Source organism: Elephantulus edwardii, unplaced genomic scaffold, assembly GCF_000299155.1.
Source record: "Elephantulus edwardii isolate Elephantulus edwardi_28Jun2011 unplaced genomic scaffold, EleEdw1.0 scaffold00083, whole genome shotgun sequence".
NCBI classification, from domain to species: domain Eukaryota; kingdom Metazoa; phylum Chordata; class Mammalia; order Macroscelidea; family Macroscelididae; genus Elephantulus; species Elephantulus edwardii.
The window spans coordinates 9567484-9581552 of NW_006399833.1; the positions used below are offsets into that span (position 1 = coordinate 9567484).

Sequence of the window (14069 nt, forward strand, 5' to 3'; positions counted from 1 at the left end):
TTAAAGGAGTTTGACAGTTGAGCAAAGTGACATCATTGGCTAGGATGAGAACTGGAGATTTTCCATGAAATTTCAATTCATCATGCTCGCTCTACCTTCCATTATCATGAATAACTAGGGGCTGATGGTATTGTCATTAGTTTTAACTATGAGGCCATGGGGAGATCCTTTTACAGAAAGAGTGCTTGGCTGGTAAAAAATGACTGGAATATTTTTTCTGGCTAAAATCATCTCTTCTCTGTCATATAACATAGAATTTGGGGCAAAAATCAGTGCTCTTGTTTTGGGGGAATTCCAAATTGTTCTTTCTATTAGCAACTCATCTCTACAAACCTATGCTAATGACTTTATGTTAGGTTGAGTTCTTAAACTTTTCACAATGGAATCACTTCTGCATTTCCTGAACTTAGTATCTAAATAACTCAGCTTTTATTTAATACATTACAAATTTTCTCTTCACCACTGGTGCATTTGGCCTAGTGTGTAAGGATCAAATCTACTGTGGTTCAAATCTACCAGCCGCTTCACAAGAAAAAGATGAGCAATCTCCTCCCACGTGACTTACAGCCTCTAAGAGAATCAGCCTGCTGAAACTGCGGAAGACCTGAAGCACTTGCTACAGATGGTCAAGGACTGCAGCCTTCAATATGGATTGAAGCTCACAATCAAGAAAACAAAGATTCTCATCATTGGGTCAGTTGGCAGCGTCATGAAAGATGGTGAACAGATTAATATTATTAACAGCTTTAGTTTGCTTGGCTCCACAATCAACACTCTTGGTACCAGCAGCCAGGAAATTAAAAGATGAATTATGATGGGAAAGTCTGTTGTCAGAGACCTCTCCAAAGAAGTACCAAAGAGCAACAATGTCAATCTAGAGACTAAGGTGCGCTTATTCCAGGCCATAGTCTTTGCAATTACTTACTGGACTAGGGAGGACAGAAGAAGAATTGATGCCTTTGAGTTGTGGTGCTGGAGAAGAGTATTGAATATATCATGGATTGCTAGGAAAACAAACAGATTCGTCCTAGAGAGGATGAGACTAGGCTGCTCCTTGGAGGCAAGGATTCTTTAGCTTCATCTGACATATTTTGGACTTGTTGCAAAGCAGAACCAGGCCTTGGAGAGGGACATCATGCTTGGGAGGGTGGAGGGACAGTTTAAGGGAGGAAGACTCCCGATGAGATTGATTGATTCAGTTACTGGCGTAATGGGGGTGGGTGTATCAGAAATAGTGAGGCTGGCACAGGGTAGAGCAGAGTTTAGGCCTGTTGCTTAGAGTTGTAGGCGACTCAATGGCACATAACAACAACAAGAGGATCTGCTATGGGTTGGCTCTGACTCAGTGGCACATAAGAACAACAACAACAACAGGTACATTTAAGAGAATTTAATTGTGAATTGACATAACAAACCTTGACCCATATGAGACATAAAAGATAATTTCATCTAAAAAAAGCCCAAGCCTGAACAAATAATAAACAGTATATATGTAAAGCTAAGCAGAGATTTTTTAAAAAAAGCGAGACATATATATCAATTAGTTGACTCCACAACACCTAGCAACAGCAATCTTGACATGAAGGAGCCCTAATGGTGCAGTAATTCAGTAATTAAAGGCACTCAGCTGAAAGGTCAATAGATTGGAGTCATCAGGCACCCTGACACAGTCTGCTTCCACAGAGATTTATAGCCTTAGAAACTCTCTGCAGGCAATTCTACCCTGTTCTACTGGCAGGGTCCTTATGAGTTGGTATCAATTTGTCAACAGTAAGCTTGGCTCTGGAACTCTTGCCTATTGAGATTACAAGTTACTTTTCCCTTTATATCTTTCTGTACCTTCGAAAAAATTAACAATAATGGGTCTACTTTAACATCAGAATAAAACCATGTCACTATAACGCTTGCTTTAAACATCTGAGAGTTGCCAATCCAGTCTGTAGACATACTCGGTATGCTTTTGTTTCACATTTCCACATTTTATCCTCCAATTCACTTTGATCACTCAGAGGAAAAGAAACTGGAGAACATTGCCTCAACACTGATAGAAAAACCTTTATTAAATTGTGACTTTAATGTGTGCCCTCTTTCTTTACAGAGAGTTGATAAAAGAATGTCAAATAGATAATTCCTTCTTTAATGACAATAAGACTACATATAATATCCTTTTACCACCCAGCATGTACTTTATTGAAACATCCCATGATCAATACTATTGAATAAGTGAAAGGTAGGAATATTCTCTGTAGATGAGACTGTAAGTTTTCTTTTGCCAGAAAGCCTGAAGTTTCTCTTTTTATATTTCCAGGAAGCATAAGCCAATTTAGAGGGCAAATGCTATAATCTACCAAATCAGGTGTTAAAAACACCTACTCCTTAGATTTCCTTTCAAAGGACTTCTATTTTTGTTTCATCTCTAAAAATATTATCTTGCAACTAACTATTCTTTAATCTTTAACCTCTGTCTTATCCCTTTAGAAGTAGACAGGCTATAAATCTTAAATGATTAAAATACTCTTTGCACTGATCTTCTACAATTGGACAAAGTCAAGTACCCAAGACAAAGACCTTAGTTTCCCTTTTACCACTTCCCCCAGCACTCTTCTTGGATTCTTTGGTTTTCTGTCCAGAAGGCAAGAATTCCTCTCCGTTTATTTGTAAAGAATCTCTAGTTCAAAGAGCATGAATGACTCAACTAATACCACACAGCAACAACACAGAACTGACCAGAAAACAGGTCTTCTGACTTTTAGCAGTCCTCTTTCCATTAAATTATGAGGACATTCCAATCCTACTGAGAAGTCAGAGAAATTTAAGAAGCAAAGACATAAAGACGCATATTTTTAACCTTCCTCACAACTTTCCTTTGGCTTAGCTTGTTTAGGTTCTTAAATAATTTCAGTCTTGGTCTCTTGTCCTTTAACTATCAAATGGTGCACTGCCTCTATTAGGAATTCTGGTTGCAAAGTTCTTTATTTATTCATTGGGTTCTCTCTTAAGAAAAAATATATATTAAGTGGCTGCCATGTGCAAAGGACTGGGCTTCCATTCAAGAGAATAGACTGGCTTCCTCAGAGAATTACCCACAGGCAAACTAGTTTAGTGAACAGAACACTGAGTCTGACGTCCTGGGCTTTAGTTCTGGCTCTGTCTCGGCATGCAGTCTGCCCTGGTATAAAGTCACTTGACCTCATAGAGTTTTAAATGTCACATCTGAAAATTAAGGTGATACCATCACTTGGCTTCTAAGAGAGTTGTTCTAATAGCTACTGCTTACTGAAAGCTAACTCTATACCAGTCACTGGGCACTTGGTGTGCACAATCTTGTTTATTCATTATACTAGTCTCTCTAATTTTAATGATACTAAAACTAAAGCTGGGAATGTTAAGTAACATTCCCAAGATCCATAAGTAAGTGGTGGAGTTGAAGTTTGAATCTAGGCAAACTCTAGAGTTGCTGCACCACTCACAGCCTTCCTACCACAGCATAAAATATAACGTGCTTTGAAAAACCAGAAGATTGTCCAATTTTAAGATAGTTTTCATTTTATTCACCTCTGTGTATTTAAACTTTAAAAATGTGAGCAGATTTACTCTTTGCTTGCTTCTTTCCATTCATTAATAATCACTTCAATCTCCAAATGAGAATTTGGGGAGAAAAAAAACCTCCTGCCTTTCTGGCTGGATTTCACAGCAGGTAGAGGGGCTTCATGGGGTCGCTATGAGTCATACTCGACTTGACGGCAATCAACAAACATAACAGAGGATCTGAGTGGATTCTAAAAGTCCACACTTCACCTGTATCAAACTTTCTAAATATCTTCATCCTTCCTGTTCACTATTCTTGAAGATTCAGAGGCCCACTTCAAGTCAAATAACAATGGTGGAAGTTTTTCAGTCAAATAACAATGTAGAAAAAGGAGTGTGAATCTAGCCCATTGGAAGATCTAGTTTTACCTTATAAAGCAAGAAAGGACTCCATGAAATACATGAACAGTTTCTCTCCCCTAGAACCTCTGCCAGACTTGGCACAGGCTGGACCATTAGAAATACATAATTGAATATTCCTAACAACTCAATTCTTCAACACCACTTTGATCAATAGTTCATTACCTAAGTTAGATGTGCCAAAAGGAGCAAACTCTTCGGCCCATTTGTCCCATATTTGCATGAATATTATGCAGTGAATGTTACGCTCCTTTGAACTTCAAAAGAGCTTCCTGGCCTCTTTGACTACAACTTTAGCAACAGCATAATGGAGTTACAGAAAGATCTTTTCTCAGCTAAAGACCTCAAACCTTGCTAACTAACACTGGACAGAAGCAAACTTTTATATAAGCAACAAATAGTTCATTCTTACATTCCACCTTAATTACTCCATCAGTAGTTCTTAGTTTTCAGAATCTGTCTTCTCTCTTGTGATAACAACTGTAACAATGGCTAATTAATTCCTAGCCAGTGGTAGTATCCCCTTCCACCTTTCCTTGCAAAAAGACCTTTCCAAAATTAAAGCATCTTTCCAAATTCCTTTATATTTATGTACCAACTGAGTGAGCACCTTTGACCACATGGTTCTTTCCCCACATTCCATACTGATACAAAAGGAGAGCAAACAGGACACAGATCATCACACTTGACCCACAACCAATTCCTGAATGATCAAAAACCCTTGAATTCCTTGGGAAAACCTATATCAGACAATAGGAAGAAAACATACGTTACTGATGTTCTTCCAGTTCCTTTGTTTTGTCTAATTAAAAATCAACACGTCTTTCTTTTTTCCTTGCATCCACTGTCACTTTTCAGATGAATTAAGAACTATGAACAACACTCAAAATCATAAAAGCAACAGAAGAAAATAGAAGACAAATAAGTGGGAAAGACCTATTTAGGAACAATAAGAAATTCAGAAGCCATTTAAGAAATGAATGACAGATCTAACTAGGCAAAAATTTTAAATGTATGTGTATGAAGATATAAGTGAAACAAAATTTAAAGTAAAAGAGAAAGAGATGGATGACTAGACATTATGTGTATAGCAATGGACAAACTGAAACAGGACATGCATTACAAATTGAATAGGTGAGTAAGGAGAAAAGTATGTATGTATGAAGGAATGAGTGAAATCCAATTTCTTTGTAAACTTTCACTAAAATCACAATAAAAAAATTAAACAAAACAAAAATAAAGACCAAAAAAAATTGGATGGTGAATAACACTGCTAAGAACATTGAATCTCAGTTCTAATGAAACACCCCAATGTCTAACCTGAAACAAATGGATTGAGAAACTGTGGAACATTTACAAATGAAATAATATGCAGCACTTAGGAGCAAAGATTCTGAAAAATATTACATAAATTGAGAGAGACTGTAGAGTATTATACTGAGTGAACTAACTCAGTCTTATAAGGACAAATACTGCATAAGACCATCATACTAAAAGGATAACTAGTAAAACATGTATGGAGGCCCAAGCAGGGAAGGGGTGAGATGGGAAATGGGAAATCACATGGTCACATAATTTGGTGGATGGATGGAGGGGATAAAGAAGACAGGAAAGATCCACTGGGGACCTGAAAAGACAGAGTAATAATAAGCATAGCCCAATGGTGATTAATTTTAAAAAACACGAAGTATAGGAATGATTGTAAGAAACATAATGTCAATGAAGGAAAGTGTGGGGGAAAATATCTGCATAAAAATTAATAAAAATACTATTTGAAAAGTAATGTTTGTTGTTGTTGTTATGTGCCATCGAGTCACTTGTGACTCACAGTGACCCTATGTACAACAGCCCTAAACTCTGCTCTGTCCTGTGCCAATCGCACTGTCTCTGACACTCCCATTCCGATTATCCCAGTCACTGAATCAATCCACCTCATAGAGGGCCTTTCCCTCCTGCGCTGTCCCTCCACCCTACCAAGCATGATGTCCCTCTCCAAGGACCGGTCTCTCCTCACAACATGTCCAAAGTATGTTGGACGGAGCCTCAGAATCCTTGCCTCCAAGGAGCCATTCGGTTTAACTCTTTCCAGGACGAATCTGTTTGTTTTCCTAGCAGTCCATGGTATTCTCAATACTCTTCTCCAGCACCACAGCTCAAAGGAATCAATTCTCCTCCTATCCTCCTTGGTCATTGTCCAACTCTCTGATACATAACAAGTGATTGTGAAGACCATGGCCTGTATCAAACGCACCTTAGTCTCCAGAGAGACACCATTGCTTTTCAGTACTTTGGAGAGGTCCCTAACAGCAGACTTTCCCATGTCAATGCGCCTTTTAATTTCCTGGCTGCTGATGCCAAGAGTGTTGACTGTGGAGCCAAGCAAACTAAAGCTGTGTTTCAATCTCTTCACCATCCATCCTGATGCTGCCAATTAATCCAGTGGTGAGAATCTTTGTCTTCTTGACATTGAGCCTCAATCCATATTGGAGGCTGCAGTTCTTGACCCTCTGCAGCAGGTGCTTCAGGTCCTCTTCAGTTTCAGCAAGCAGGGTTGTGTCATCTGCATAATGCAGATTGTTGAAAAGTAATATTAACAAAATATTTTCTGCTGTCTAACATGAGCTAGAGTTTCCAAACAATATTCACAAAAATGTTTAATAATCTTAACTATAATATGATTTTATAGATCAATAAGACAAGTTACCCAATGAAAAACAGGCAATTCACTGAAGAACAAACAGAATGAAGTAAAAAATAACTGAAAAGATACACATTTCAGTGATACAAAAAATCCTATAAAACCAAATATCACTTATCCCTATTAAGTTGGCCTCAAATGAAAAGATTAACAATACTTTTGATGAAAAAATTATAAGTGCACTCATATACAGATAGTGAGAATAAAATTTAATACCACTTTTATGAAGGGCAATTTGGCACTACTTATCACAATTAAAGATGAATATACACTTTTGCCCAACAATTTCTCACAACTATGGATCTAAGTAGCTCAAGATGGTCATTAACACATTACTTCTAATAGCAAAAACTAGAAGCACCCTTAATATCTACTAATAGGAACTCAAATACATCATGTTAAACAAATGGAAACTTAGCTTTCTATGTTCAAGACTCGGATTTTTAAAGTAAAATTAAGTTGCTGTTGTTATGTGTTGTCAAGTCTCCTATCAGTCATAGCAATCCTATGTACAACAGCCCTAAACCCTGCTCTATCCTGTGCCAAACTTCCTGTCTCTGACACACCTATCCCCATTACCCCAGTCACTGAATCAATCCATCTCATCCAGGGTCTTTCTCTCCTGCGCTGTTCCTCCACCCTCCCAAGCATGGCGTCCCTCTCCAAGGACTGGTCGCTCCTTGCAACATGCCCAAAGTATGTCAGACGAAGCTTCAGAATCCTTGCCTCCACAGAGCAGCCTGGTTTCACGCTCTCTAGAATGAACCTGTTTGTTCTCCTAGCAGTCCATGATATATTCAATACTCTTCTCCAGCACCACAACTCAAAGATGTCAATTCTCCTTCTATCTTCCCTAGTCATTGTCCAGATCTCTGATGCATAGCAAGTGATTGCAAACCATGGCCTGTATCAGGCACACCTTAGTCTCCAGACAGACATCGTTGCTCTTTGGTGAATTTTAGAGAGGTCTCTAACCACAGAATTTCCCATCACAATACGTCTTTTAATTTCCTGACTGCTGGTGCCAAAAGTGTTGGTTGTGGAGCCAAGGAAACTTAAGCTGTGAACAATCTTAATCTCTTCATCATCCATCATGATGCTGCCAATCAGCCCAGTGGTGAAAATCTTTGTTTTCTTGATATTGAGCCTCAATCCATACTTAAGGCAGCAGTCCCTGACCTTCCACAGCAAGCACTTCAGGTCCTTCTCACTTTCAGAAAGCAGGGTTGTGTCATCTGTATAATGCAGATTGCTGATAAGTCTTCCTTCAATTCTGATGTCACATTTATCCTCATAGAGCCCAGCCTCCCCGATAATGTGTTCTGCATAGAGATTGAAAATGTATAGAGACAGGACACATCCCTGACATACACCCTTCACAATTTTTAACCATGCAGTGTTTCCTTGCTCTGTTCTGACGACTGCCTTCTGGTCCAAGTATAGGTTTCGCATAAGCACAATCAAGTCTTCTGGGATTCCCATTCTTCTTAGAGTCAGCCTCAGTTTGTTGTGATCCACACAGTCAAACGCCTTTGCATAATCAATGAAACACATATAGACATTCCTCTGGTATTCCCTGCTTTCAGCCAATATCCATCTAACATTAGCTACAGTATCCCTAGTACCACGACCCCTTCTAAGCCCAACGTGCACTTCTGGTAGTTCGCTGTTGATGTGCTGCTCTAGTAGTTTTTGGATAATCTTCAGCAGAATCTTGCTTGCATGTGATATTAATGATATTGTTCAATAATTTCCACACTCTTTTGAATCACCTTTCTTTAGAATGGGAACATAGATCTCTTCCAGTCAGTTGGCCAAGTGTTTTTTCTCCAGATTTCTTGACACAACTTGATGAGCACATCTAGGGCAGCATCTGTTAGTTGAAATATGTCAATTGGTATACCATCAATTACTGGGGACTTAGTATACCAAAAGCAAGTTAGAGGGGGGAGATAGATAGATAGATAGATAGATAGATAGATAGATAGATAGATGATAGATAGATAGATAAATAGATAGATAGTAGATAGAGGTAGATAGATGATAGATAGATAGATAGATAGATAGATAGATAGATAGATAGATGATAGATAGATAGATGATAGATAGATCTAGAGATAGATATAATCTCATTTTTGTTAGAAGGAATAAATGCAACATGCATGCATGTATTTATAACATGAAAAGAGTTTGGAAGAACACATGATAATCTATTGATGCTGGTTACTGCTAGAGAGTAGGATGAGGGATTGAGGAATATATATAGTCTCTAAGAAGGTCGGACATGTTCATTCCCTTTTGAACAGTGAACATGCACCAATTTTGAAATTCAAGAAATTATAAAACAGTTAACATAAGCATTCTCCAGGTCCACCAAATGTTGTTTAAGTACTGTTTTTAATGGTAGCATGATATTACATTTCAATAATTATTCATATAGGGAGTACTGGTGGCACAGTCTGTAGGGAGTTGCATTGTTAACCTAAAGGTAGTGTCTCCCTGGCAGTTCAAATCCAGTAGTAGATACATGGGAGAAGGATGTGGAATATCCTCCCCTGTGATTTACAGCTTCCTGAAAACTGACTGGAAAGTCAAGTACAAGTCAGTTCTAACTTGATGGTAATGAATTTTCTGAATATATATATATATATATATATATATATATATATATATATATACACACATACACACACATATACATACACACACATACACACACTTCAGGTCTTTTGTTCATAGAGTTGCTATCAAATATATATAACTTTCCCCCTGTAAACTGGCATTTTCATTTTTACTACTTCTAGCTAACTATTCAATGTGAGAGCTATAATATCAACCTCATTGCCTGCACTGTGCTTGTGAATACGTCTCAAGATAACTAACATACATAGTGTATATACTTTGAGATTGGCTGACTGTGTCTGCCAGGAATTGAACCTAGGTCAACTGCTTGGAAAGCAGCTATGTTCACCCCTTTACCACCAATGCAGCCTACTGGTGGCCTAGTGGCAGGAAGCTGCACTTCAATCCCTAAGACAGGTGGGTGGAGGACATCAGCAGCTCCTGTGTGATTCACTGTCTCTGAAAACCTGTCAGAGGGTCAGTTATGAATTGGTTCCAACTGTACTGTACACAACAGCAACAACATACTTTAAGGCTTCCCTTTTAGTGGAGATGACTTTACAGACGTCTTCAAAGCACTTCGCTCGGGTATAGTCACAGCATGATGCTGGTATCTCATTCGGAAATTGACCATGATCTTAGCCTTCTCATCCATTTGACTATAAGTCTGAAAAAGTTGCCCAGAACTGGAATCTTGAACTATTTGTTATATAATCTATTTTACACCAATTAAATATCAGACAGCTTGGGACAAATTTTTTAAGTAACAACAAATGTTAGAAAGTGTTTGTTAGGTTTGGGTCCATAAATTTTTACTGTCCACCTTTCTTTGATTTGTCATGTAAACTTTACATCATATGGACTCCCCCCACTAAAAAAAACAAACACCCAAATCCAAAAACACCCCACTGCTGTCAAGTTCATTCCAACTCTCTGTTGGTTTTCTAAGGCTGTAAATCTTTGTGCCCACTCTCTCTCTCTCTGTGTGTGTGTGTGTGTTTGTGTGTGTGTGTGTGTGTGTGTGTGTGTTGAGTGAACGTTTACAAAGCAAAGTGATTAGCCATTCAGACATGTTGTGTTTTATAACTTTAACTACAGTACCCACAATGTTACTGCAATTTTCCTCATTTCAGCATTGTAATTTTTATTCCATTAATTCTCTATTCTACTCTTCCCTGCCTTCTGTCCTTGATCCTTAGGCAAACACTGCCCTTTGGCTTTGTATAGGTGGTTATCCTATACAATATACTTTATACTATAAAGTGCCTCCTTAGTGTTAGGGGTCACAGGAGGAGACTGTCTATCTTTCTGCTTGGAGCAGCTGTGGATTCCAACTGCTGATCTTTTGGTTAAAAGTCCAACTCATGCATAGCACACGACACTGCCAATGCTCCTTAAATTACTATGTGAACAGTATCCCACTATTCTTCATAAATACAGAAGACTTCCAAGAAGAGATGGTCTTCCAAATTTACAAGCTTCCCCACAATGCCATCAGGGAAGTTTCTTTCTAAGAATAGAAGAATTTTAAAGCACAGTTGATTTTGAGCTGAGATAAAACTGGGTGCAAAACATTTCTAGCCAATCTATTTTTATCAAGGAGGACTTGTAAAAGAGGAGAGCTCTGATATGCACTACATTCAAATGGAAAAAAGGAGGTAGTTTGAGAAATGCAAAGAAAGAGTCTAACCAAACTTCCTTCTTGAGATCTTGCCTTACTAAATTTTTTCTTGTGTCCTAATTATATAGCTATTGCCACACATCACCACTCTTAAAAGCCTACTCAAAAGCTTTTTCTCAACTAAATAGTGCCCAGTTACTATTGCTGACCACTGTAAAGAAAGGATTACAATAGAAGAAGATCCTATGTAAAGTAGGGGGAAATGTGGAACAAAACTAAAAAAATATATATTAAAAAAACCCCACATCAGACTTACTGGTCTAATAGAAGCTAGTGGAACCCTCAAGATGATGGCCCTTGGTCACTCTTCAAACCTGGAATAACACACTAATCTGTGGCTCAACTTTCAGCCAAACAACAGGCTATAAGATGAACAGTAACACCAAGGAGGCATTCACTCCTTAGAACAGCCAAACATATAGGGTCTCAAGAGCAGCATCTTCCAAGGGTAAAGCTCAGAAAGCAAGAAGTTGGAAGCTAGAAGGATTAATAGGCATGAGAATCACAAAGAAGTATGAAGAGTAGTGCTATTACATTGTGGATATTGTAGTTAAATGTTCTAAAACAAAATGTGTATAAATGGTTGAATGGAAACCCAATTTGCTTTGTAAACTTTCACTCAAGTCACAATATACAGCAACAAAAACCCTATTTCTCCCAGGAAGAGGGTTAAATTTACTATGGAAAAAGTAGTGAGACAAAAATACACATACAAACATAAGGATGGAGTAGACTTGACATTGTTCTCCCTGTCAGTAAGCCTGTGTCTGATATGTTTAACTTATGCTAATAAAGGAGATAAGTGTTTAAAGGATGGGCTTCAGACATAGTGTGTCAGTTTCTAAGAAGAATATTTTCGCAGTTCCTTCTCATGAATAAGTCCACTGAAGCAGAGAATACCCCTTTGGACCAGTTCCACTTTGTGCTTCTTTTGATGCTGCCTAAAAGGGGAATTAGAACTATGGCTTTTCCTTCAAATTTTAGGGCAAGTGTCCACTTCAGAGGTGGCTGCAAATGGCCCAAAGAAGGTGAGGCCCATACTGTGCAAAGGAAACACAAAGCTCCTAACAAGAGTAGAAATGTCAATGATAACTCATAAATCTTCCAAATGTGACAGCAAGTAGGGTTAATTGTCCTCTTTTCTGCCACTCTGTTTTCTCCAATGTGTTAGCCCATCACACGGATCACTGACTTTCTAGAAATATTCTCTGGCTGTTCGGGGATGTTCCTTTCAATCAGTGGCATCCCGTTTTCTAATGGTCCCTGGAATCTCAATTTCCTCAAAGGATTTTTCATTTGAATCTGGTTCATGTGAAGGTTTGGGTGTTTTGTGTTCATTTTTTTTTTCTTTCTACATTTTATGGCATAAAGGAATAGACAGAGCTTGTTTTACTTTTTCTTTATTTCACTAACTGAAAACCTTTGCTGAAGAGTCTGAAATTTGGGAACAATCCAGCTCATCTGTCAGATATTTCTTCAGTTACGTACAATGGAATGAAATTTGTAAAGTTTAGAACAGGAAAGGGAAAATGGGCTAATGTGTCATGTGTTCTATGAGATGAAAACTGCATGATAATCAGCCTCAAATTTTGTTAGACTGACTCAAAGCTCTCACTCTTTTATCAACTCATGCATAAACTAATAACATTCACTTTATTTTCTTCTTTCTTTGGGCTAAATCACAATCCCTACAGATTATAACCACATTTTCAAAGATATTTTCTCCCCAAAACTTAAGACACTCACGTTTTACTTGCTCTGCTTTGCTTCCTTCTAGGAAAAGAAAGAACAGCAACCAGGAAAAGATGTATTTCATGCCTCCCATCTTCCACTTTTTTCTCATTTTGAACACCGTAGAAAGGCAATTCAGGATCTTCAGGGCCCAATGTATGCAAACTGTCAGGAAAAAAAAATAGAGGGGAAAAATCCACCAAACTGAAAATGGACATTCTAAACTGATAAAAGACATGACTGCTAAGGCTTCTAATTTCCTAGGGGGGGCAAAATGATGGAGGATCTATATAAGGACCAGAATTGTTTTCCTACAAAAGAAAGAGGACTCGCCTGTCCTGTCTCAAATATTAGGAGATTCAAGCAAATGAACATAAGTTTCTACCTAAACGCTAAGTTTAAGTCATGGCAGGAAGGCCATAAAAAAGTAAAAGTAACAATTTAATTATTCTTTCCTGGTGGGAAAAATGCAGTTACATTTTGAGTAATAGAATTAATATTATAGAACAAAATGTCACATAGGCTGAACAAATGAAAATTTAACTAAATTGGAAATTAATTTGCTCTGTAAACTTTCACTCAAATATTAATTTTTAAAAAGAAACCCTCTTCCTAAAAGGGACTGAATTGATGTATCAAGAGAGTAATCATTTAAAAAAATACACACCAGAGATGCATCATCTTTGGGGGGAAAATAAAACTGAGGTCTGCAAAACTGCTGATTTGACAAACAAGATAAAAGTGATAGGTATAAGACCTAGTCAGCTTCTGAAATGAAAGTTAACTTAGCTTCAAGACTATTGTTCTTAATCTTTCAGAAATATTACTCCAGTATCTTCTATGAGATCTGTAAGTATCTTTGGTGTGGCTAGTCACATTGGAAAAGTTAGTTAGCAAGTAGATACAACAACAACAACAACAAAACCCCAGAAAAAAGTCTTATTGATTAGTATGGTGCATATACTTTGATCTGCCATGAAGTTCAATGTGAAAAGGAAATTTAAAATTAATCTTTGTAAATGGAGTGTAGACAGATTTAAATAGATTATTTGTTCATACTGCACCACCATGCAAAAGACTTCAGGTTAGGAATTATATATTTTCTCTTTAAGGCAACTAGAATTCTTAAAAATCTGACATTTGTTATACCCCAGTCTACAAGATGGAAATCTTAGACTTTTGAGCCACAGTGGAATCCAGAAAGTTTGATAAATAGCTAACATCCAGTCACAAGTCATTAGACTTGAGAGTTTGTAAAATTCTTCCAATGGGCTATTTGAAGACATTTAAATATTTTGAAAACCCCATGTTCAGTCTCAGGTTCACACTAAATGGGAACTGAATTTATTGATCTTTCCACAGGGTCCAACTTAAACACAGAGTATACAG

The 14069-nt window shown here is 37.7% G+C and overlaps 1 protein-coding gene across 3 annotated transcripts in view; it reads right to left on the minus strand.

Moving 5' to 3' along the window:
• Positions 1 to 12805, minus strand: part of CHRDL1 (chordin-like 1) — a 278118-nt gene extending 265313 nt beyond the window's left edge. For 2 of the 3 annotated variants that reach the window (XM_006889921.1, XM_006889920.1), the window contains exon 1: positions 12696 to 12792. In XM_006889921.1, the coding sequence (XP_006889983.1) occupies positions 12696 to 12792 (97 nt within the window). Of the gene's footprint in view, positions 1 to 12695 lie in introns of all 3 variants that reach the window. The other variant, XM_006889919.1, reaches the window with a different exon arrangement.
• Between the last annotated feature and the right edge of the window lie 1264 nt (positions 12806 to 14069).